General features: G+C 37.7%; 1 protein-coding gene across 1 annotated transcript in view; it reads left to right on the forward strand.

The window, feature by feature from the left end:
• The window catches only part of clvs2 (clavesin 2), a 45,078-nt gene extending 26,228 nt beyond the window's left edge, over positions 1-18,850 (forward strand). Inside the window, exons 3-5 of the mRNA XM_044330045.1 lie at positions 10,347-10,457; positions 10,859-11,091; positions 14,433-18,850. Of these exons, the coding sequence (XP_044185980.1) occupies positions 10,347-10,457; positions 10,859-11,091; positions 14,433-14,526 (438 nt within the window). The 3' untranslated portion in view covers positions 14,527-18,850. The remainder of the gene's footprint in view (positions 1-10,346; positions 10,458-10,858; positions 11,092-14,432) is intronic.
• The last annotated feature ends 3,474 nt before the right edge of the window (positions 18,851-22,324 follow it).

Below are 22,324 nucleotides of genomic sequence, written 5' to 3' on the forward strand. Positions count from 1 at the left end.
AGTCATTTTGCCCCCAAGTGGCCAAAAAATAGATCGATAAAGCTTTAAAAAAAATTGTGTGTTTTTTAATTTTTAACAGAAAAAAATTGGAATCAAAGTTACTAAAAATAAAGATTTTTTTTTAAAGGTTTCATCTTTGTTTGAGATGGACTTGATGCTCTTCTTGCCAGCAGAGCGACCAGACTAGAAATGAGCTTGTTAGACAACTTTGGGCAGACGGACTGACTTCATCAGACTGGGAGGATGATGCGGGTTTACTGTGGGATGATGTGGATCCGGTTTCCATCCATCACAGAACCAATTTGATAAAGTAAATAATAAATGAGCAGCTTGTGTCTGTCAGGTTGTAACTCTGTTTGACCTGATGTTACAGCCTCGGCAGGTTCAGCTGTAAAACCCACTTCACACAGCACACCCGTCCCATCGTCCTCTTCCTCATGTTGTCCCGTGAAATGAGGTTTCTTCCTCCCTCCTGCTGCTGTACTTTTACCTGAGATGGATTCTATTATCTAATGGATTTGTTCTTTATGTTGCAAGACGATCTATTTACAGCCCAGTCCATGTTTATGTGGTTGTACTGTATGAATCACTGGATGGCTGTTTTGTCTTTGCCAACACCAGTTTATGTGTGTAAATCAGGTGAGGGTTTTTTTTTTTTTTTTTGGCATGAGCATCAGATGCTGACTCACCTCCCTCTAATGACTGAAATCTGAGCTCAGGTCCACTGACAGATTCAATTATGGTTTGTAGAGCCTGTGTGATACTGGACTTTGGAGACCGATACAAGCATCAATATTTGAAGTGTGAAGGATCCGATAACAACGTATGTGCTGATGTTCATTTTTGTTTGTTCTTTTATGTTAATAATCCCTTACATTTAATCATTAAACCTGCATTAACTGATTTTTTGGCCACTTGTGGACGGTAGAAACAAGAAACACAACTCAGATACATCATCAGCTTTTAAGTTGATATGTTGAACTTGTTAGCAAACAGTTGCTTATTTCCACATCCAGCAGCTACAGAGCAACATTATCATTCATGTGGAGTCGTGTTTCTGTCCACCTGGTGAATGTAAGTCCAATATTCACTCTCTTCTAGCTCTGTTTTTCCTCTCTACCAACTCCTGAGGGAAATATCTGGCTCTTTAGCTGTTAAATGCTCCACTATGTTCACCAGCTAGTCTACAGCTAACTGTGTCTGTTTGCCGTTTGGTGCTGAGCAGGTAGTGTACAGTGAGTTTTTAGAGCTTTTTCTCTGAAAACAGCTGCCTGCTGCAGCCCAAAACGACACTATGAGAGCGCTGAGAGTGAACCAGAACAGTAAAGTTACAGCCAGACGGAAAAACAATGAGCTGTAACTCACTATAAAGCTCCGTAAAGCCAAGAGGAGCTGCAGAGTCGCTGATAATTCTCTGTAGGTTCATCACTACAAGCCACAACCAACACATTACACACTGACAGCTCATTAAAGAAGTGTGAACAAGACATGTACTGAGCAAGGTTGTTGAAAAATAACCTGGTGGATAAATTGCATAATTGAAAAACTGCTTCTAAATGACATCAAACAAATGTTACAGAAATAAAATTGCAAATTTGAAAGGCAGCTTCATCACATATAAAGTCAATGAATTTGTTTTGTTTTCTGCCTGAACACATTGTTGGGTATTTCTGTAGCTTACTGCAATTTCTTGTTTCTTACTGGCCAGCATACACATTATGCCAGTAACAAGATATCTGTGATAAACTAATTATTGGCCGACAATATCATCCAGCCAGTCCCATGGTCAATGTTTAGTACGTCAATGGAGATGTTTCTGTCAGCTGGTACATTTAAAACAAGTTGTTTCTCTCTTCACAAAACTACAACACTTTCATGCACAAAATGATGATCTAAAGACGAAATACTGGCGTCAGATCTGCAAAACAAACAAAATCTGTTCCTCATAGGGCTCAATATGTTGGAAAAAAAACAATCGCAACTCATTTTTATTCATTTCAATTAAACGACAAAATACATCGTCTGTAATTGTCTTCTATAACGACACATATAAGCATTTTCTGATTTGATGCCTCTATCAGCAGGACGCCTGTCTCTGCTCTCCAAAACTGTTAAACTGTTGGGAAAATAAATCTATCTTCTGATCTTACACTGATATTGTTGAGGTTTGTTAGGTTCAGGCACGACTTGTTTAAGTTTAGGGAAACATTGTGGTTTGAGTTAAATGACAGCAGTCGTGGCTAAAAGAAACCCACATTGAACAGGAAACAAGAATCAGTCTCCTGTGTGGGAAGCCAATGTTTTGCTTCCTCCTCTGCTCCCAACGAACAGAAGTCATAATTCCTACAGCCACTGAAGGTCTCTGTCACCTGAACAAAACGACTGATTCTGTCATTTTTCTCGGGAAGATAGTCAGGTCCATTCCTCAAAATCACAAATATTTCTCAGAGGGCTTTAAAATCCTTCAACATACAACAACGTGTATCCTCAGAAGTGGCTGCTGGATTGTTGTTTGTATTGACACCACTTAGACTAACAAGACTCTCCCAATCAGTTTGTATTCTGTTTTTGCACATTCGAGAGTTTGCTGGCCTGCTGGGCCACAATCCAACCGTGATTATATCCAATCAGAGCTTCCTGCCGACTGTGCAGCTCTCAGCAGTCCACAAACAAGTATGGTGCTTTATGACAATGAAGCAGTGGTTAATATTTCAAAAGACTCTCTTCAGCGCCCATATCAACAGTTTAATTAGACATTTAGGATGTTAAGAGCGATTTAATCGTTTGTATCCAGAATAAAGAAAACAGTGACTTAGTTATAGTATCTACAAGGAGAAAGCTCTGCAGCTCTCTTCCTTCATAGCGAGATGTTTACTCAGTCAGGTAGAAAATACTAAATTGGGAAACATTTTGTAGTCTGTCATGCACTCTGTAGATGACCTAATATGTAAAGGTGAATAAATTACAGAGCAATACCTGCTGCTTATCATATTCTGGTTCTGAAAGGTTTTTCACTAAAGCTGTTAAATATTCACCTGCACTGACACTTTGTACATAAAACCTTTACAGTCCTTTCAGTCATAGTGTTGCTCTCTGAAGGGTTTCTGTAAAAGCTGCAGGGTTTGAATTACAGGTAACGGTTTGCTTTTGCCTCAAGAAGAAAGTCACACAAACCAAAGAATTATTTAATGCAACATGCGGAGAAGGACTTATGATAAATAACCACAAAAATGTGTCAAAAAACACTGTGATCTACTTTCTTCTTACAGTAAATCCTTTCACTCAGGATCAGGTGTTAGTTTGCATATTGCCGAATAGTCTTTTGTTAGCAGTTTGTCCCTAATGCAGCTTTTCTTTTAACATACACATATGTACTATATATATATATTTGATATTGTTCAATAGCACAGAAAATTCTGCATTTAAGGAAAGTTTACTCGAGTTTCATGTCAGTTTAATTCAAAGAGATTTTAAAGTTTTTAAAAACACAGTTGTAGTTTTAAAACATATTTGTCCTCTGCAGCAGTGCTGGTCCTGATTCCATTAGTACTGGAATCAAAATGACAAAGATGCTGGGAGCAAAGCAGCATGTGATGTTTGTTACACATTCAGTCTCTTTAAGGAGGACTCACTGTTTGAATAGTCCGAGAGCAGCTTTTAGTGGAAAGACGTTTCAGCATAGCTGCGCCCGCAGACGATTGGCTGACTCTTATCTGTTCTTTGCTTCAGCCATCGAGGGGATGTCGACACGTCACATGTAATTACTGCTGAGTGTCTTTGAACAGACACACAGTGTTTAACCCACAGTGTTGGTGGCAGCCTGTGTCCTGTGTGTCCCCTCTGGATCTTTTTTTATAACAGCAGAACAAACAGAAACATGCAAGAATTTACACAGATGTTGCATTCAAATCACGTCACGGGACAGAAGGTGGTGATGGAAAGATCGTCATGGATACGACTAAACGGCTTTCACACCATCAGACAGCTCAAGATGGCGATGTCAGTGTTACAATTAACACGTTTAATTTACACACTATGTTGATTTAAAATGTGTTTTTCCCCCCCAGATTAGCAATAAATTATGGTTTATTTAACAATTTTCAATGAAAAATACATGTTTTTTTTAAGAGATTATAGTAACCAAGGTCCTATTGCAATATGAGAAGAGAAAATGCTTCTGGGTATAGAAAGTGAAGACAAAAATAGGTAGAAATCACAACTGAGCTGCTGACAATACTAAGTAATAATCTGTGTGTAATGCTCACTGAATATGAGCTCCACATAATTTCCCTGTAGTGTTTATTTTGTGCCCGGCATGATGATATAAAGCATTTCAGCTGAATATAATTTTCAGGTGTTTTTTTAAAAACACAGACTGTAGAAAAACATGGATGCCGCACACAGTTAGCCTGAAGTTGGATTCATCTCATCACTATGCAAACATAGAAAAAATTAATTGAGCAATGAGTAGTAGCCTGTGTGGAGCAGGAGGAGAGAGCAGCCAAACATACATTCCTTTTTTTTTTACCATTAAAGGGGACGTATCATGCACATTTCCAGGTCTATATTTGTATTCTGGGGCTCTACTGGAATATCTTTACATAATTTACAGTTTTTAAAACTCCTTATTTATCTTCTACTGGTCCTTTATGCAGCCTCTCAGTTCAGCATCTGTCTGAAACAGGCCGTTTTAGGTCCTGTCTCTTTAAGGCCCCGCCTCCTGATGAGCCCACTCTGTTCTGATTGGCTCTGGAGGCTATGTTAACAAATTATAGTAGCAGGATTTCACTTCTTTTTCTCTTTAACAAGCGAGTGGACAATGTGAACAACCTTAGCAACAAAGACTAGACAGCTGACGGCTGTTTGTTAGCATGCACCAACAATCTGATGTCACAAGAGTAGGTTGAAGTCCTGATTTTTGTCTTACAGGCAGCATTTTACATACATTCACCTCATGTTTTGAAACTTTGACCATGTTTAATATAGACATTCAACATCACATCATTATAAAATTAATCACAAAAAGCTTGATATGTCCCCTTTAAGTTAACCTTTTTAGAAAATCGCCACGAAGACAAAAAGTAGAGAATAATAAGGCCCAAACTGTCTGTGGGGGAAAAGTGCTCTGACTTTGTTTTCCATGACTAAAAGTTTGGGTTTTTCCCCTTTATTTTGGTTTATTATCTTAAGAAGATTAATTATGAGTGATTAGAGTAATTATTGTAGAAGAAAAAAAGACCATCACCAACAAGATTGGCAGCCTCTGATCTCCATTTTACATGTTGTGGCTGCGGGTCAGATTTAGTTAGTTTAAGCAGGAGGTGGGCGCTGTTTTTCTACAGCAAACCAAGCTTTGAAGGGAAATCATTCATAATGTGTTTATCTTCTTTAGTGAAGCCACAGGCACTCAGCGAGGGGGAAGAGAGAAATGAAGCAGCAGGGTTTATGGGGAACGTAGTGTTAATGATGACTCTGATTGTGTTTCTAAATGAGACTCCATGTGTTTCCATGTGTCGTCTCGTTGTTGTTTGACGGACTTTTCTCGATCTTGTGTCACTTTTAATTCTCTTCAACCTTCGCTGTAACTGAACATACTCAGCGGTGACCTGGAGTGAGACTCCAAAAATAAATCCCACAGTGGCTCATTTGTTTAGGATCGACATTTTCCCCCCCAGAAACCAAACATCAAAGCAAACGTTTAAGAGGTTTTGAGTGGCGAGTTTCTGCAGTTGGAAGTTTATATTTACTGAATATTTGAGCTGTTTACTTGCGAAACTCTACTTATTTTCAACCTGTGAGAATAAGCATCAAAAACCATCATCATCTGCCTATTAAACTATTAGGTTTTGTGCCAAATTATTAAATTGTCTAATCTAATATATTTGTTTCTGTTTCAGTTTGGTTTATGTTTTAATGATTTTCAAAACCTTTCTTGTTCACATATTGAATCATTTTCCTGATGCTTCTGCAGTTTGAGTGTCCTGGCCAGAAACAGTGAGTTACAATCAAATAAGACAAGACAAAACATACTACAAAATTGAATTTAATATGTTTATAAAATCATGAATACATTTTGTAATGCAATCAGATAAAAACAAACTAAGTATGACCTTGAAAAGAGGTACCTAAGAGGAGGAAAAGAGGACCTAAGAGCTGTCTAAAACCCTGAAAATACATAAAATAAGACAAATCTCATATAATAACTCAGCTGCCACAAGGAAACAATAGTTTAAATGCACAAACAGAGACCAAATTTTGCATTTTTAGATCTAATGGCAACAGGTTTCAGGCAGAGAGAAGACTATACTGTATATGAGAGCTCGTGGGAGTTCTGTTAGTTGTCTTATTTTGTTTGTTTTCCTTGAGGTGTTTGTATCGTTTTACACCTTCAGGTGTGAACAGTAAGATGATGAAAATGATTCTGGAGAAAATACAAAACAAGCCAATATTAGTTTGACTTTAACAGACTAGATAAGCTTATTTAACATCCATTTGATTGTGACATTATTTATCAATTAATTGTTTAAAACCTTTATTAATTTCTTTCATGTTTGAATAACTGATTCCTTACTTAACAACATTTAAATACATCAGACAAACTGTAGGTTTTGTGAAGAGTTCAGAAATTTTATTCAAAATAAACATAATGTGATGGTAAACATGGTTTTATAGTCTTGCACAAGGACTTATAATATAAATCAGCTTGAATATGTGAATTTATTGAGCCTAAACCTGAAAGTATTTATGCCTCTCATATTTCAAACCTAATATCCTTAAGATCTACATCCATATTTGATAATTACACACCTCATGAATTATGTCTAAAGCATTCAGTGCCAGCGTAAGATGTTCTGTGCTTTTTATGTAGCGAGATGGAAAGTAAAGACCTGCGATCGACTTTCACCATTTTATCAACCGTAACCATGATCTTTTTCTTTTCTCCTAAATATGATTCTAATATAATCATAACTTTAGTTTATTCACCATAATCGTGTGCAGAAATTGTAGAAAGCAACAGTTTTAAAAATGTTTTTATTGCATGTTAAAAAAAACGTTGGCATTCAAAGTATTTCTGGAGTTTTGTGGCAGAAAGATGTAGTAAAATATGCTGCGTCTTCAGTCCTCTCATCACTCGTCTTACCTGCACTCCTCATCTATAGTTTGTAATAAGAAAACAAAAAAAAACACATGGAAATATCATTTTAATGTCTGCTCCTGCTCTGCTTACATCTTCCACTCCCTCTTGGACCTTCTGTACTTTGTATTATTCTCACTTCCTCCACCTCTATGAACACTTTCTCCTCATATCTGTCTCTTTCCGCTCTCTCTCTCTCTCTCTCTCTCTCTCTCTCCATCTCAGACGCCACTGGGGGAAAGCAGATCAATCCTTAAGCTTCTGTTTTTTCCTCTTTTCCTCCTCCGGTCCCTCCAGTACAGCCGAGGCTCTGGGCTGTAGTTCATATTCCATTTTCAGTGTTTCATGTATAATGCAGCAGGTCCCTTCATCACAGTGAAGATGTCTGTCAGAGCAGAGGTTCAGAGTCCAGAGGGATGTGACAGCAGGGGGGGAGGGGGGTTGGGGGGGTAGCCTGACCACCGTTTGACCAAAATAAATCTTTTTATTTTGGGAACCAGCTGATAGTCAGTATTCTGTGACAGTATTCGTATTATTTATAGAATTCTTTTTAAACAATCATGCCAAAAACTTTTACATTTCATACACAATTGCCACTGTGGTAAAGTGTAGTTGTACGTATTTAGAGGTCAAAATAAAAACAGAAAACTGTGAAAATAATTTTAAATATATTCCTTTCAAAACATCTGAGTATTTTTCAGTGAAAATCAACCAAAAAGAGAAACAATGATCCTTAATTGTAAAAGATTTTGAGTGATTGCAGCAACAGAGGAAATGTCAAGGAGTCATAACAACAGAGAGGGTTCCAGTCCTCTGGGAACAACAAATGTTAATAATCAGATTTAAAAAATAAAAATATGGGGTATAACCATGATACGATACGATACGATTTATTTATGGCTTACAGGGAAATAACATGTTAAGGTCAAAGCACTTATTTCCATCATTGTCCCTAAATGTTACCTACATCACCACAAATTAAATTAAGAAATAAACTCCCATTTCCCTCCTCACTCTCTATAATGTGAAGATTTTCTGAGCTGTGCTCAGTGAAGAGAACCTTATCATACTTCTTCTTACAGCAAGAATCATTTTGGGGTGTGTGAGGGCATAATATTAGGATATTAGGGAAATCATCTTAAATATGCCCCTTTTCCAAAATCTGGTTATGTTTTGGTGGAAAAAAACCAATAAGAATTGTTTATTTATTATGTACAAGTGAGGATTTTAGACTGATGGAAGCAGGAAAGGTCAGAGAGTTCGTACCATCAGTTTCATTCTTTGGGATCCATGAATTTACACAACTAATGTCATGTCAGATCAGTCAAGTGGTTTTTAAAGCTGAACATTTGACTGGAGGATGGTGCGTAAAGAACAACCCTAAAGTTTTATTAAGAATATAATTTTTTATAAGTCTTGGACTGTTGAAAATGAACTTGTCTTCTGTGGAGCAGGAGTTTACAGTTTGTCCATTAGAATGCGATATTTCTTAGACACAAGTGGAAATTTTGATTTAATGTTTAGGGGGATTTATTGTCTGAGGACAAAGTCTATTCACAGCAAATGTCATTGAAATACAGACATTATAGTTTTCAAGAAAGCTTGTCATGGATAAGTGTTGGTCAGAGGTGAATTTTGGCCAGACAGTAGGTCAGAGGAATCACCCTCTACATGAATACCCATACTAAATTTCATGTCAAATGTAATGGCCACTAGTTGTTTAGACACAGTATTTTGCTCTGGATTAAAGCAAGCAGAGCAGAAGCAGTGGTTCAGCCTTGATGACTCATGTGGGTCAGACCCGGTCCGACCTCAGAGACACTCACTGTCTCCGTCTCTCCAAAGCACCACTAACGGTTTTTACACAACTGTCTACCCCGAGCCATTTTCATCAGCCAGCTCTGTTATGTCAGAATATAATCTCACCATACTGCTGGACTACAGCCAGAATATGACTCACTCACACACACATTCACACACACACACACACAGTGGACTGTAATAATCATAATTGCGTTCAGCGTTCTAGGAAACACCGTGTCAGGCCCAGACTCCACATCCCAACGAGGCCTCATTTCCCTCAGGCGTTGTGCTGCGGTGACTCCAGAATAGACCAGACCATTTCCTATTGACTATGAAATTAGAGGCCATTTACAAAACTAATCTAATGAAAAGGGACAGGAAACTCACAGAGGTAATTTTTCATTTGCTGGAACTCCAAGAGGACTGAACAAAATCCTCCTGATTGAGGTTGGCTCTTTGTTATCTGTAATAAAACACAGAGAGTTTTTATTCATCTTAGATTTCATTAGCCATACTGATTGCTCTTGTCATTAAGTCCGTGTACCCTCCCGTTTGAAAAAAAATGCTCTATATACATTAGGAGATAATAAATTTGCAACTGCTTTTTAACACACTGAGCTTAATGACAATACTACAGTGGCCCCTACGGACAAAAAACACAAAAGCAAAAGCATGAACATTAAGAAAATGCTCTGAATCAAAATATGCTACAAATAGGAAAACTCAAATATTAAGAGAAATGCAACAAATAATAAAACACTGTTTATTAAGTCTTTTTGTACCATTTGTACTTTTGTATGTGTTTTGCCATTTGCAGCTGTTTTGGAGCACATTTCTCTTACTGTTTGTGCTTTTTCTATGTATTTCTGTGTTTGTACACTACCTGCTCAGCACCGAATGGCAAACAGACACAGTTAGCTGTAGACTAGCTGGTGAACATGGTGGAGCATTTAGCAGCTAAAGAGCCAGATATTTCCCTCAGGAGTTGGTGGAGAACAAAAACAGAGCTAAAAGAGAGTGAATATTGGACTTACATTCACCAGGTGGACAGAAACATGACTCCAAATGAATGATAATGTTGCTCCATAACTGCTGGATGTGGAAATAAGCAACTGTTTGCTAACAAGTTGAACATATCAATTTTAAAGCTTATGATATCTCAATGTTGTGCTGACAGCTTGTTTCCGCTGCCTCAAAGTGGCCAAAAAATCAGTTAATGCAGGTACTAGATTTTTTTTTACAGTAACAAGAAGGGAAAATACAGCAAGTATCACATCTTCATGAATTAAACAACCACCGTTATATACAAAAAGGAATAAAAGACGCTATTAAACAAGACAATAATCAGGGTGGTTCTATCCCTGTTTGCTTGTATTTACATGAATTGTTTTGTTTCTGTTTCCAACAGGACAGTTTTCCTGCCAGATTTGGAGGAATCCACTTTGTGAACCAGCCGTGGTACATACACGCTCTGTACACCGTCATCCGGCCCTTCCTCAAAGACAAGACCAGGAAGAGGGTAAGCCCAGAAGATCCTATACTAAACATGAATCCAGCTGTTTCAAAAGCAGGAAAAAACGTTTTTAAATTGACATTTAAATTAAATTTTAAAAAGTATTGTAGTCTACTGATTGTTGAATTGAACTGCACTGGACATGAGCATCTACTATTATTAGTTTTATATTAAATGATAAAGTAATTTGGTTAGATTCCTTACTCAAAATGTCATGACTCATATAGAGAAATGTGCGCTTTACATTAACTGAGCTACCGTTACCTAAAACCCAGTAGTCTATTTCCATGTATTTTATGTCTATACTGTACCTGTCTTTATGCACCAATAGAAAATAAATAATCTGAAGAAGAAAACGTCAAACCAAAGTCAAGGTCAAACTAACCTGTGTTTGTATCCTTGTGCAGATCTTCATGCACGGTAACAACCTGAACAGCCTCCACCAGCTGATCCACCCTGAGATCTTGCCGTCAGAGCTCGGTGGGATGATGCCGCCGTACGATATGGGAACATGGGCGCGAACGCTGCTTGACCACGCCTACGACGAGGAGACCGACTACTGTCCGGAGTCCTACACCCTGTCAGTACAAGACCTGGAGAGAGACCTGGAGAAAAACCTGTCCCCAAAAACCATGAAGAGGTGGGCTCATCACCTCCAACACCTCCACGTCTCGAGTGTTTTACTGTTGCTGTTTAACACAACAAAATACTCGTTTCCTCAGTTTTTACCTTCTTTTTTCATAAATTAGGAAAACTGATAACTAACTGCACTGGACCAAGTTAGAGTTTAGTAGATTTTGAGAAAGGAAGCGGCTGTGGCTGGTTGTGCAAGATCACATGATCAAATTCAAATTGTTTCAAAATGGAGGAATGTTTTCGCTTGCAGGTAATCCTTCCCATGGTTTGGGTTAAAATGGTTAGGTTTAGGCACAAAAAACCACTTGGTTAAGGTTAGGGAAAGATCATGGTTTGGGTTAGGGTTAGGGTTAAAACAGTAAAATGTGGAAAAATACTCCATTTAACAGCACTAAAATGCTCAACGTGACGGTAAAGAATTTTCGGTTATTGTCTGCAAGAGGTCCGGTGTTTTGTCAAAGTCTGTTCCCCCCTCGAATAATGTTCCCCAATTGTGTTCACATACCAGTATAACAAACTACTGTCAGCACAGAAAACCAGTCTGGACCAACAGCTTGTGGACTACTGGCATTGAATCCTGTTCCATGTCAATAGTCAGTAAATTATTGCACTGGTTCTATGTAGCCAGTGCCTTTGAGAAAAAAGGAATATGTTACTCACTCACCCTTTTCACCTAAAATATTATCACTTTCTGATAATATATTTTTCTAAAATCTACTCAAGTGAACCAGACAGATTTTAACAACAGTAGTTTGTGGAAAATGTCTATATACCAAATTAGATCTGGATATCAGGCCTGTTTTTCTGCAAATATTTAGTAGTTACAAATGTGAAAAGGGGTTAAACTCAGGCTGTGTGGGCCAAAAGCTTCATCACCAGTAATCATCATCAGTAATCTCTATTCTGTAATTGTCTACAGCATGTAGAGTATTAGTGGATCAACAGAACATCAATATATTGTGGAACTAATTATGTTATCTTTGCATAATTAGTGTAAACTAATGAGACAATAGTACAGCTAATGTGTAGATTTTATCTCACTGTGATATTCTTGTCTTCTTCTCCCACCTCCCACCACCTGCCATCTTTGGCTCGACTGAAGAGGATGATGTTCGAGTTTGTTCTCCTAATTACATAGTTTATGATTATTTTTATTTCTTCAGTTGAAAAAGAACAAAATAATGTTAAGAATCATCAACAGCTGAAGGCCTGACTCAGTTAAAAGCTGGTTTTCATCAGGATTTCTTGTTGTTTCACAAAGGAGGACAAAGGAGCAGAAAAAAGCATAATAATACAAAAAATATATATTAAAAAAATCATAAATGAATAGCTGCATACAAAATGAAATAGTTAAATTATATACTTGATAAAAACATTACAGAATGCAAAATAACTAAATGATAAATAAATTCATAAGAAACATAACTAATTGATAGAAAAAACTGTAATAAAACCAAAATAAATCAATTACTGGCTGAACTGGTTCAATTTTAGGGTGCATGGACACAAAACTTTTACACCAGCATTTGTCCCTGGGAGGAACTGTATGTTCAAGTACCATAAAGTGTTCTTTGGCACCTTGTAACTGTGAGTATGTTTGACATTTTGTGGCGTATCATTCCCCCCATAGGCTACCATGCAGTATGATTCACTGTGACAGTAAATCATCTGACCAAACACATTTAGAAGAAGTCCGACAGTAGACTGAGAGTCTCTGCACGGTAACAAAGTCCTGCCAATGACCGATCAATCATCTGACAATGATCCCAAACATGCCTGATTATTTCATTGCATGTTGTTTCAAACACAAAGCAGTTTTTTAACTATTATTCGCAGCCCATCTTCAAAAGTACAGGTCAAAAATTCAGCCGACAAAAACAACCTATAGTTATAGACGCCATCTAGTGGCCGTAATTATGACCTGGAGAAGTAACGCAGTTCAGATGACATTAACATAAGGTGACAAAGTTCCATAATCGGAGGAGGCGGGTTGGATGGATAGATAGATAGGTAGATAGATAGATAGATAGATAGATAGATAGATATATAGATAGATAGATAGATAGATAGATAGATAGATAGATAGATAGATAGAAACATAGATAGATAGATAGATACATACATACATACATACATACATACATAGATGGCAGAAAGTGGACTTAGCTGCAGGAGACCGCTGTTCACGTCCTCATTCCAACCCAAGCGGGTAGCTCCAGGTCTGAAAAGTGAAGCCAATGCAGAAGTGCCTTAAACCTGCATTCTTTCTAATGGCCATCAGGGGGCGACACCACTGGCTGCAAAAAGAAGTCTGAGTGTACGGAAGTCTATGAGAAAATGATCCTACTTCTCATTTGATTTATTACCCCAGTAAACACTTGAGTTTATGAGTTCATGATTTCGATCGCTATTTTCAAGTCTTCTTCAATGCATCATGATTATCAGTGTGTAAATTATGGTCCCATTTAGAGTAAAATAGACGATAAAGCAGCGTATGCTTTAGGGCGAGGTTAAATTGTGATTGACAAGTCGCTACCACAGCAACAACTTTCATTACGTAACGTAACTATGGCGTAACCAGATTCACAGAGTATAGGTGTAGCTGCTGCTATTTCACATTGTGTTTTCAGTTCATGAAAGTTAATCATAACATTTTTGTCACCTAAAAAAAGTCTTGTTAAGTGTTTGGTTGTGATAAAAAACCCTCTCGGATGTTCAGTTTTTCCGGTGAGTACATTTTGTTTTAACAGTTTCAAGCCTGTTTTTCACTAGTAAAAATTAGCATTAGCATTATCACTGTTAACCATAGATTGTAAATGCACGGTGCTAACCAAGCTAGCAGATAGCGCTATGATCAGCTCCACCCTCTCGTCCAAATTTGGTCATTTCTGGCTCCAAAAATCAAATATGGCGATGGTCTATTTTCCACATAGGGGCAGCTTTTTAAAAAACATAATTGTCGTGGTGTTTACTGTTGCCATGACGACTAAGGTTGCCTAACTTTAAGGAAGTAGTAACTTTAACCCACACCACGTTTCAAGTGATCATTTTAACCCAAACCATGATCTTTCCTTAAACCTAAAAAAAACAGTTCAAAATAGACCAGAGGATGATTAGACCTGACTCAAAATTTGATGGACCCAAACAGACCCAAACACTCTCCGCCTCGCCTCAAAAAACACATTTTTCTCCTGTGATGACTGTGATGCACTTCATGATACCATAGCAGATAGCGAGTCCATTTGGATCCATTCTGTTATTAGACACATAAACACACAGATCCAGCCTGTCTCTCATCCAAGGTCAGGTCTAATGCTGCACATGTTGTGTTCTGTATCCCTGCAGGTCTCAGTCGGTGGTGGAGCCAGGCGTCCTGAAACGACCAGATAAAGTGAAGAGTGAGGAGGACAACATGCAGCCGCTGCTCTCACTGGACTAAACAACACACACACACGCACACACAGCTCCAAACCATACTTAAACCAATATCTACACACACACACACACACACACAAATACACTGACTTACCTGTGCACATACTGTACGCAACACGCGCGCCCTGAAAAACACCTTCCTCCAGAAAATGCTGCTGCTGCTGCTGTTGGATTTTCGTTTCTATCGAACTCATGGAAATCAAAAAGAGCTGAGACGAAGCAGACAGACAAGGACGTTTCCTCAGACAGAACAACATCCTATGAGCTACTGATGGCGTTCCATATAATATTTATTTAGTTATTTGTCAAGTGCCAATTCCAAAAAAAACTGTAAATTAACGTCTTTAAACAATCCAGCCCGTCAGTGTGGAGCAGGGAAGGGACGGCTCAAGAGCAAACACGACAAGTGCAAAGAGAAAGAGTTGTGAAGGTGCCACATTTGTGTGAAAATAGTGTTTCTTTCAGTTGTATAGTATACGACTGAGGGGGTGGGGTGGGCGTGAAAAACTGGAAATCATCTCACTTTAATGGGAGCTCGGGGCCACGTCTCCTAAGCTCTGTTTTTCTTCTTCTTTGTACAGTAATTTAAAGAAGCACGGCTCAGGATTAGCAGAAGTGACGATAATGAGTTGGTTCAACTTCCTGGACCCAAACTGGCAGACAGGCAGGGAGTGGGTTTACTGGGAGTTGAGTTTTTCTGGGTGTTTAATGGGTTTTTGGCATTTTTCCTGCAAAAACAATGTCTGAACTATTGGTCTCGCTCTTGTTATCTCTTGGAAAAGCAAATCCCCCTTTACGGTGGCTCTATGAATCATCTGTTTTTTTTTCCCTTTTGGCCATTTTCTCTTTTTTTCTGACCCATATGATACAGAATGAAGTCCAATATTTCTTCCTCCATCAGAAAAATACAAAGCTGCAGGCTCTTTCTAAAGAATGAGTCACAACATCAAGTAATTTATTTCCTTCAGAATTCATCGCATGACCAAAAGATACAGATTATTTTGAGCATCTAATGAGTAGGAGTCAGGCAAATAACTGTTATTTCATAAAAGCAGAAACAAGTGGATCATTCTCTCATGTAGCACATTTGTTAGATTATCGGCAATAATAATCTTACTTCTGAAATTGTCAAACATTACCATAATTTCCTTCAACTAGGATGAATTTATGATGATGATAATGAGGTATTAAAGGGACGACACTGGTATTTCTTGCATGTTTTAGATTATTTTAACAGTCACAGTCCTTCCAGGATGCCGTTTCTTTGTCTTAATGGAAATTAAAGATAGTAAATTAATCTTAGATCAAGGTTCACATACTAGCTTTTCAACTACATCTCTCACTTAACTTTTAGAATACTTTGACATTTTGGGAAATACGTTTTTTAAGCTTTCTTGCAGAGTTAAATGAGAGGATCGAAACCACTCTCACGTTTGTCCTTTCAAACCTCTAAAGTTCATCAGTTAACACTTTGTTTTGTTTAAGTTAACTTATCTCTGAGCAGTCCTGCACAGGCAGATTACAGATCAAACAAACGTGATACAGCACGTTAATTAGTGAGCTTTAAAGGCGCAGGTAGGTGGGATTTTTTGTTTGTTTGTTTTTTACCTTTGGACAGAGCTGGGCTGCTTACAGGCTTTATGCTAATTTAAGCTAACAGTTTTCTGGTGGTAGCTTCATATTTATTGCTCAAACATGAGAGTAGCAAACTATCACTCTTCTCATCTAACTCTCTGCAAGCAAGTGAAAAAGTGCGTTTCCCAAAATGTCGTACTTTTGCTTTTTCGTCTTCAGGTTTTGATTTGCCAGCTAAATACTGTAGCTTGAGAAAGAAAGGCTGTTTGGAAGCAGACTGTCAGGTGTTGAGTGTCAAAGCTTCCTGACAGCACATGAACACACCACACTGGCAGATTTCATTCTAGTAAACTGCTCAGCGTTGCCAGATGGGAAATGTTAAAGTATCGTAACAGTGGCTTAAAATGACTGTAGGCGAGTCATAACCAAGAGAACGAATAGACGTAAATGTGTCATTTCAGAAAACGCATTTTTTGAGACGAACAACTTTTTGATGCTGCCTACAAATCTAGCCTCTTTTTTTTTTTTTTTTTAAATGCTGACATAGTTATATGATGTGTGGGAGAGTTCTTTCATGACTCACTCAAATAAAAACATCCCATAATTGAAAACAAAAGCATAGCTGTTCAATAAATGAATAAATAACTCATTTTCTTTACTCTTTTTTTCACAAAGACGCAGCAGTAAAATCTCTCTCGTGCAAACCTTCGCCAGAGAACGACAGCCGTGCTCATGAGTCACGTTCAACATCACAACAAGTGTGATTGGCTGGAAAGATGTCACGTGAAAAGAGATGCGTAAACACAGACGTAGGATCCATATTTTACTTTTCTGATCGTGTCGGGAAATGAATTAAAATGAGATCGCCTAGACTGATTACAGCTACTAATACTAAGTGTCATAAAATGATCAAATTATTGTACATTATGGGACTTTTGGCCTTATTGAGTGTACATCGTAGAGATTATATCACCACATACATCTGGCAATGTTGAAACTGTATTACCAGGAAATGATGATTTAACTCTAACAAAAATGAAATAAGAATGATTTTCACTGTCATGGATCATCAAGCAGTATCCAAACTGGCAGTAAATGGGCTAAAATAAAAGTCCATTTTTTCAGCATGAATCATTATTTTCTGTGCAGAGGACTTTGAATCTATGTTGAGCTTTATTTCAGAAAAGTATTATTTACATATTTAAAGTACAGTGTTTTATTATAATTACAGTCAGATTTAAATTTAAATACAGCAGTTAGACAAGCTACTGCTGCAGTGTAGATAGAGTAGGATATTTAAAATGACAGACACTATTTTCCACTTGCTATACTCACAGTTTTTGTTTTTTTGTTTTAAATGCTGCTGACTTCCTAAAAATACTTCTGGGTGAAACTGGCATTACTTAAAGCTGTTTGACATAGCTTAGGCTCCTCCAAGTCAACAATTCACTCCAGGTTTATGTTGTGAAGAGCGAAAGGTATGACAAGCGAATGTTAAGAGGGTAGACAGGCCAGCAAGAAGGAAAACATGCGACTATGACAGGCAGAGCAGCAGAGGTAAAGCCAAGTAAAGCCAGTAGGTGGGTAAAGATAGTCAGACTGGCAAGCAGACAGCCGAGCAGATCACAGAAAGGCCGGCAGGCAGGAAGCGTGAGGTGGCCGGCTGCAACGAGAGCAGACAGCTGGAATGCTAAACCATCACACCAGTGAACATGACATGTCAACCCCAGTTACAACAGGCTCTACCCTTTACAGATTAGAGTTAGACTCCAGTCTCAGTGGTTCTATGTGATCTGTCTGGTTCAAATCAGAGTTAGATGGATATAACAGTTTGCCAAATACGATGCTGAGATGGTTTTCTATTAAGAATGTGATCAGCTAGTCCTCTGAGAACAGACAACCCTGAGACAAGTGGGTTTCTTTGCACATTTCCTTTACTCATCGCAGCATAAATCCAGCGTAATTTCATTTTAGCTTTTCATTGAATGCTTGGTAAAAGTCTAACCTCCCCAGTGGATTTGCTACAGTCAGCTGCAAGCCAATTCTGCTGCAGCTTTGCCCAAAATCCCTGAAGTCAAAGCCTCCTATTTGTTACCTTTATTTACAGAGGCAAGAACGTATCCTTCAGTGAATAGATCCAATACTGATATCTATGATAATGCCACTGATTTTAAGGCAGAGTGGAAAACACTGAGCTCTGTTCACCTTCACTTCTGTGAGACTGAAACTGCTCTTGATACACTCCAATGATTGTAGTTTTAAAAGGCATTTTATTTAAAATGACAGACAATTTATATTAAACGCTTCTGACTGCGGCAAAAAAAAGAAGCAAATATAGAAAATTGTATTATTCTGAAAAATCCAGACATATCATCAACTTTCATCACAAAAAGAGACTCAAACAGTGTGAAAGTAGCCGTGCAGAAACAGCTCAGTTTTCAATTTCAGATATTACTTTGGCAAACTTATTGAACGTGGCATCAGAAAGCTCAAAGCAGTGAACTGTGGGGACAAGGTTTAGATAGATGATAATGAGCAGAACTGTTCTCACATCTGATTATTATTATTGATTATTTTTGGCCACATGGGGGCAGCAGAAACACGTCATCACCTTTTAAGTTGACATGTTGAACTTGTTAGCAAACAGTTGCTTATTTCACATGAAGCAGTTACATAATTATCCATGTGGAGTTGTGTTTCTGTCCAGCTCTCTTTTAGCTCTGTTTTTGCTCTCTACCAACTCCTGAGGGAAATATCTGGCTCTTTAACTGCTAAATGCTCCACTATGTTCACCAGCTAGTCTACAGCTAACTGTGTCTGTTTGCGGTTTGGTGCTGAGCAGGTAGTGTACAGCGGCTTTTTACAGCTTTTTCTCTGAAAAAACAACAGAAACGACACTATGAGAGCACTGAGAGTGAACCAAAACAGTAAAGTTTCAGCTGGACAGATAAACAATGAGCTGAAACTCACTATAAAATCTCTAATTCTGTAGGTTCATCACTACGAGCAATGCCTCCGCTATAAAACACTGTCATCTAAAACATTTTTATTGTAAAAAATATTGATTTTTGCTGCTTTAAATCCTGAACAAATCACCTGCAAAATAATTTAAGTCTTATCACAATTCAAACCTGAACAAAAGCATAATAAACTCTGCAAGAACGCAAAGGAAGGACGTTTGTTTGTCAGCTAGCTTTGCAGTAGATTTACTCAAACTGCTACAGAATGTTTTTACTGATAGTAAAAGCAGTTATTTAAAAGTATTAATGTATCCTGGAGTTTCCCAGACATTCAGTATTCAGCATCAAGAAGCTCCTAAACATCAAAGACTTTCTCATGTAAATCTGATGTAATCTTATCCGATTGGCCAGCTTTGGTGCTACCTCATGTCCTGTCACATCACTGCTTGTTTCATGCTCTCATTGAGTCTCACATTGAACTCCCCAGACATGTAAAACATCATTATTATAGGAGACAGAGAAGATCATATGACAGCGAGGGGGGACTGACTGAGGGTTAATGTTGTGTTGACATCACAATCCACATGTTGCTTCTACCTGAATCATAAGCTGATGTCACAAATCCTTGCAGCAATACCGACTTTATCATGCATGTTATAATTTGTTGCTAATTGTTTTGTTTGTTCAGTGAACTACAAACAATTAAACTACTGAATTACAGATTACTTTTAATCCTGAACCACCAAGTTTATTTGAACCCTCAGAACATGGCGCCCACTCTGAGAATTGCAGCTGTTTCCTTTCAGACATAAAGCTCCTGGTGTGAAGTTCCCAGTAACGCTGAGTAATATTTGATCATCCAGCCCAGTATCCTTGACGTTCTGCAGCATTCAGTTTATGCCCGATGTCAACTTTAAGTATCAATGCAGAGAGCAGTTTGTCTTTTATGTAGCAGGAGCGTGTAGCGTGTCGGCTTTTATACCAGAAACAGGAGTTTGTGTCTCAGACCAAAAACGAAACAATGATCCTTCCTTAATCTTAATTAAGTCATTTTAGTCTCCTAATGTTCACCACAGAATGAGAAGAAATCTTTTATAAAAGCTGGTATTTAATATTTCATCTTCATTGAACGCATTCTGGGGTTTTGCTGGCAGGGGTTGAAGCGTCTGAGCATATCAATTAAAAAATTGAGAGATAATCAAACATATCATCTTTCTGCAATCCAAAATTCTATCAGGATCAGTACTGATGTCGGTTTTCAAAACCCAAAACTGTACTTTAAAACCTGTGTTGCTTTCTTAAAACAACATTAAGATTATTTTGTCAAATCTCATCTAGGGTTTTTTTTCTTGATAAATGAACAAACAAAACAAAAATGTAAAACTGCCACTTCTGTGCACCTCTGTAAAGACGACGGTGAAACCAGAAAAACATGTTTATCAGGTGTTTAGAATGACTTCTTTGCATTAGAAAATATCGCATTAGTTATTATACACACACAGTAAAACATTTAGAGCCGATACGTCAGGATGCAGTCGAGCTTTTATCACAAGCAGTCAGACATTCAGGAGGAAAATACGATGCTGAAAGCAGATTAGTACGATAAACAGGGACACACACATTTACACACAGCCACTGTAGATGCTTCCAGTTGTTAGGATACAAAGTTTACATTAAATAAACATCTGTATACTGCTTGAATATTGCTAAACTCTTTTAACTGAGTGTCACTCAGAGCGTCCTGCAGGTCCGCTGTATAAGTATTAGAGGTTGATTGAGTTCGGAGAGGCTGCTTTGTTCTGTTGTAAAACTTATTGTATGTAAAAGAACTTAAACACAGTAACACACAGCTGAAGATTTTTACTTTTATTACAAATATACTTTATCGGGTGATGCTTTGTGCTTTGCCATACATTTAAGGTTTTTTAAATGTGTTTTTTTTTGTCAGTATTTTATTAAAATTGCTATCTATCTTTTTTGTTTATTACACAGGTGACAGATATATGTTGTATGAATTGTAAACAGATGTTAGAATAATCTGTTTTTATTTAAGTATTTTTCAGCATTTTGAATGTTCTTCCTGTGATGTTGTTATGTCTTACCCGCTGATTTTGGATCACAGTATTGCTGAATATATATTTCAGAGACCTGCTGTTACAAGACAGTATAGAAGGTTGTAAAAAAAAAAAAACCCTTTGGCTGCCATACTGGAGGTCCTTTGTATTTTTATTTTAAACTCAACCGCTTCATCTCAAAAGAAACACATATTGTTCATTTCTGTGCTAATTTTGTGCATCCTGTCACGAACACTTAATGTCAGTTTTTATGTGAGAGTGATCTATATTTCACACCAGCTTACATGAGAAGAGATATGGAGCCAACATACTGTCATGCTCCCCGTGCAAAATCCGATTAATCTCACGTGACACACAGACTGTAGAGAAACATGAGTGAAGCTTCTGCAGCGTCACTTGTAGGTTTCTGAAGAGATGTTTTGAAATCTGGGCAGCAAATCCATATTTTCTGTGATTTGCATGCAATCAAGTTCACCCCCCCCCCAGACATAGCTTGCTTCCAGCTTTAAAGAGGACGCGTCGTCACATTTCCAGGTCTATATTTTCATTCTGGGGCTTTACTGGAATATCTTTGCATGATTTATAGTTTTTAATCTTTGGCTTTTGACTTTCAGGGAGCATTTTTAAACACGTTCATCTCAAGTTTTGGAACTTTGTCCATTTTTAACATCAGGCATTATGAGAAAAAGCATGATATTAATAACATTCATTTTGAAAATTTTCCTGTCATAAAGCAAAACATAAGAGAGAAAAAAAAATGTCCTTGTGAGGAAAAAAAATATCAGTATTTTTTAGAGAGAAGTTGAGGGTTTTACCATTTAATTCAATACAGCCAGAGTGTTATTGGACCCGGAATCTAGTGGTCATTACAGGAACTGCATCTTCAGACACTAATATGTTAAAGGCTCACTGTGGAGTTTTCTTATAAACAAACAAAAGTGTTTACAGTGAGCGTTATTCACCAAAATGCATTGTGTGCATCCTTCAGGTTTAACAAAGGTGTTGAATCTATTTCCTTCCTTATAAAACATTTGCAAAGTGAATGTTTTTTAAAAGTATGTTGAATCCTGCATTGTTTACATCCATGTTTACCTCTTTGCCATCTTCTTCTTCCCTGCCATTTATTTTCTGGCATATTGCTGCTTTTCTTAGCACATTACAGCCACCTGTAGATCATTTGAATAGTATGAAA

This window comes from Thunnus albacares, chromosome 16 (genome assembly GCF_914725855.1).
Source record: "Thunnus albacares chromosome 16, fThuAlb1.1, whole genome shotgun sequence".
Classification (NCBI taxonomy): domain Eukaryota; kingdom Metazoa; phylum Chordata; class Actinopteri; order Scombriformes; family Scombridae; genus Thunnus; species Thunnus albacares.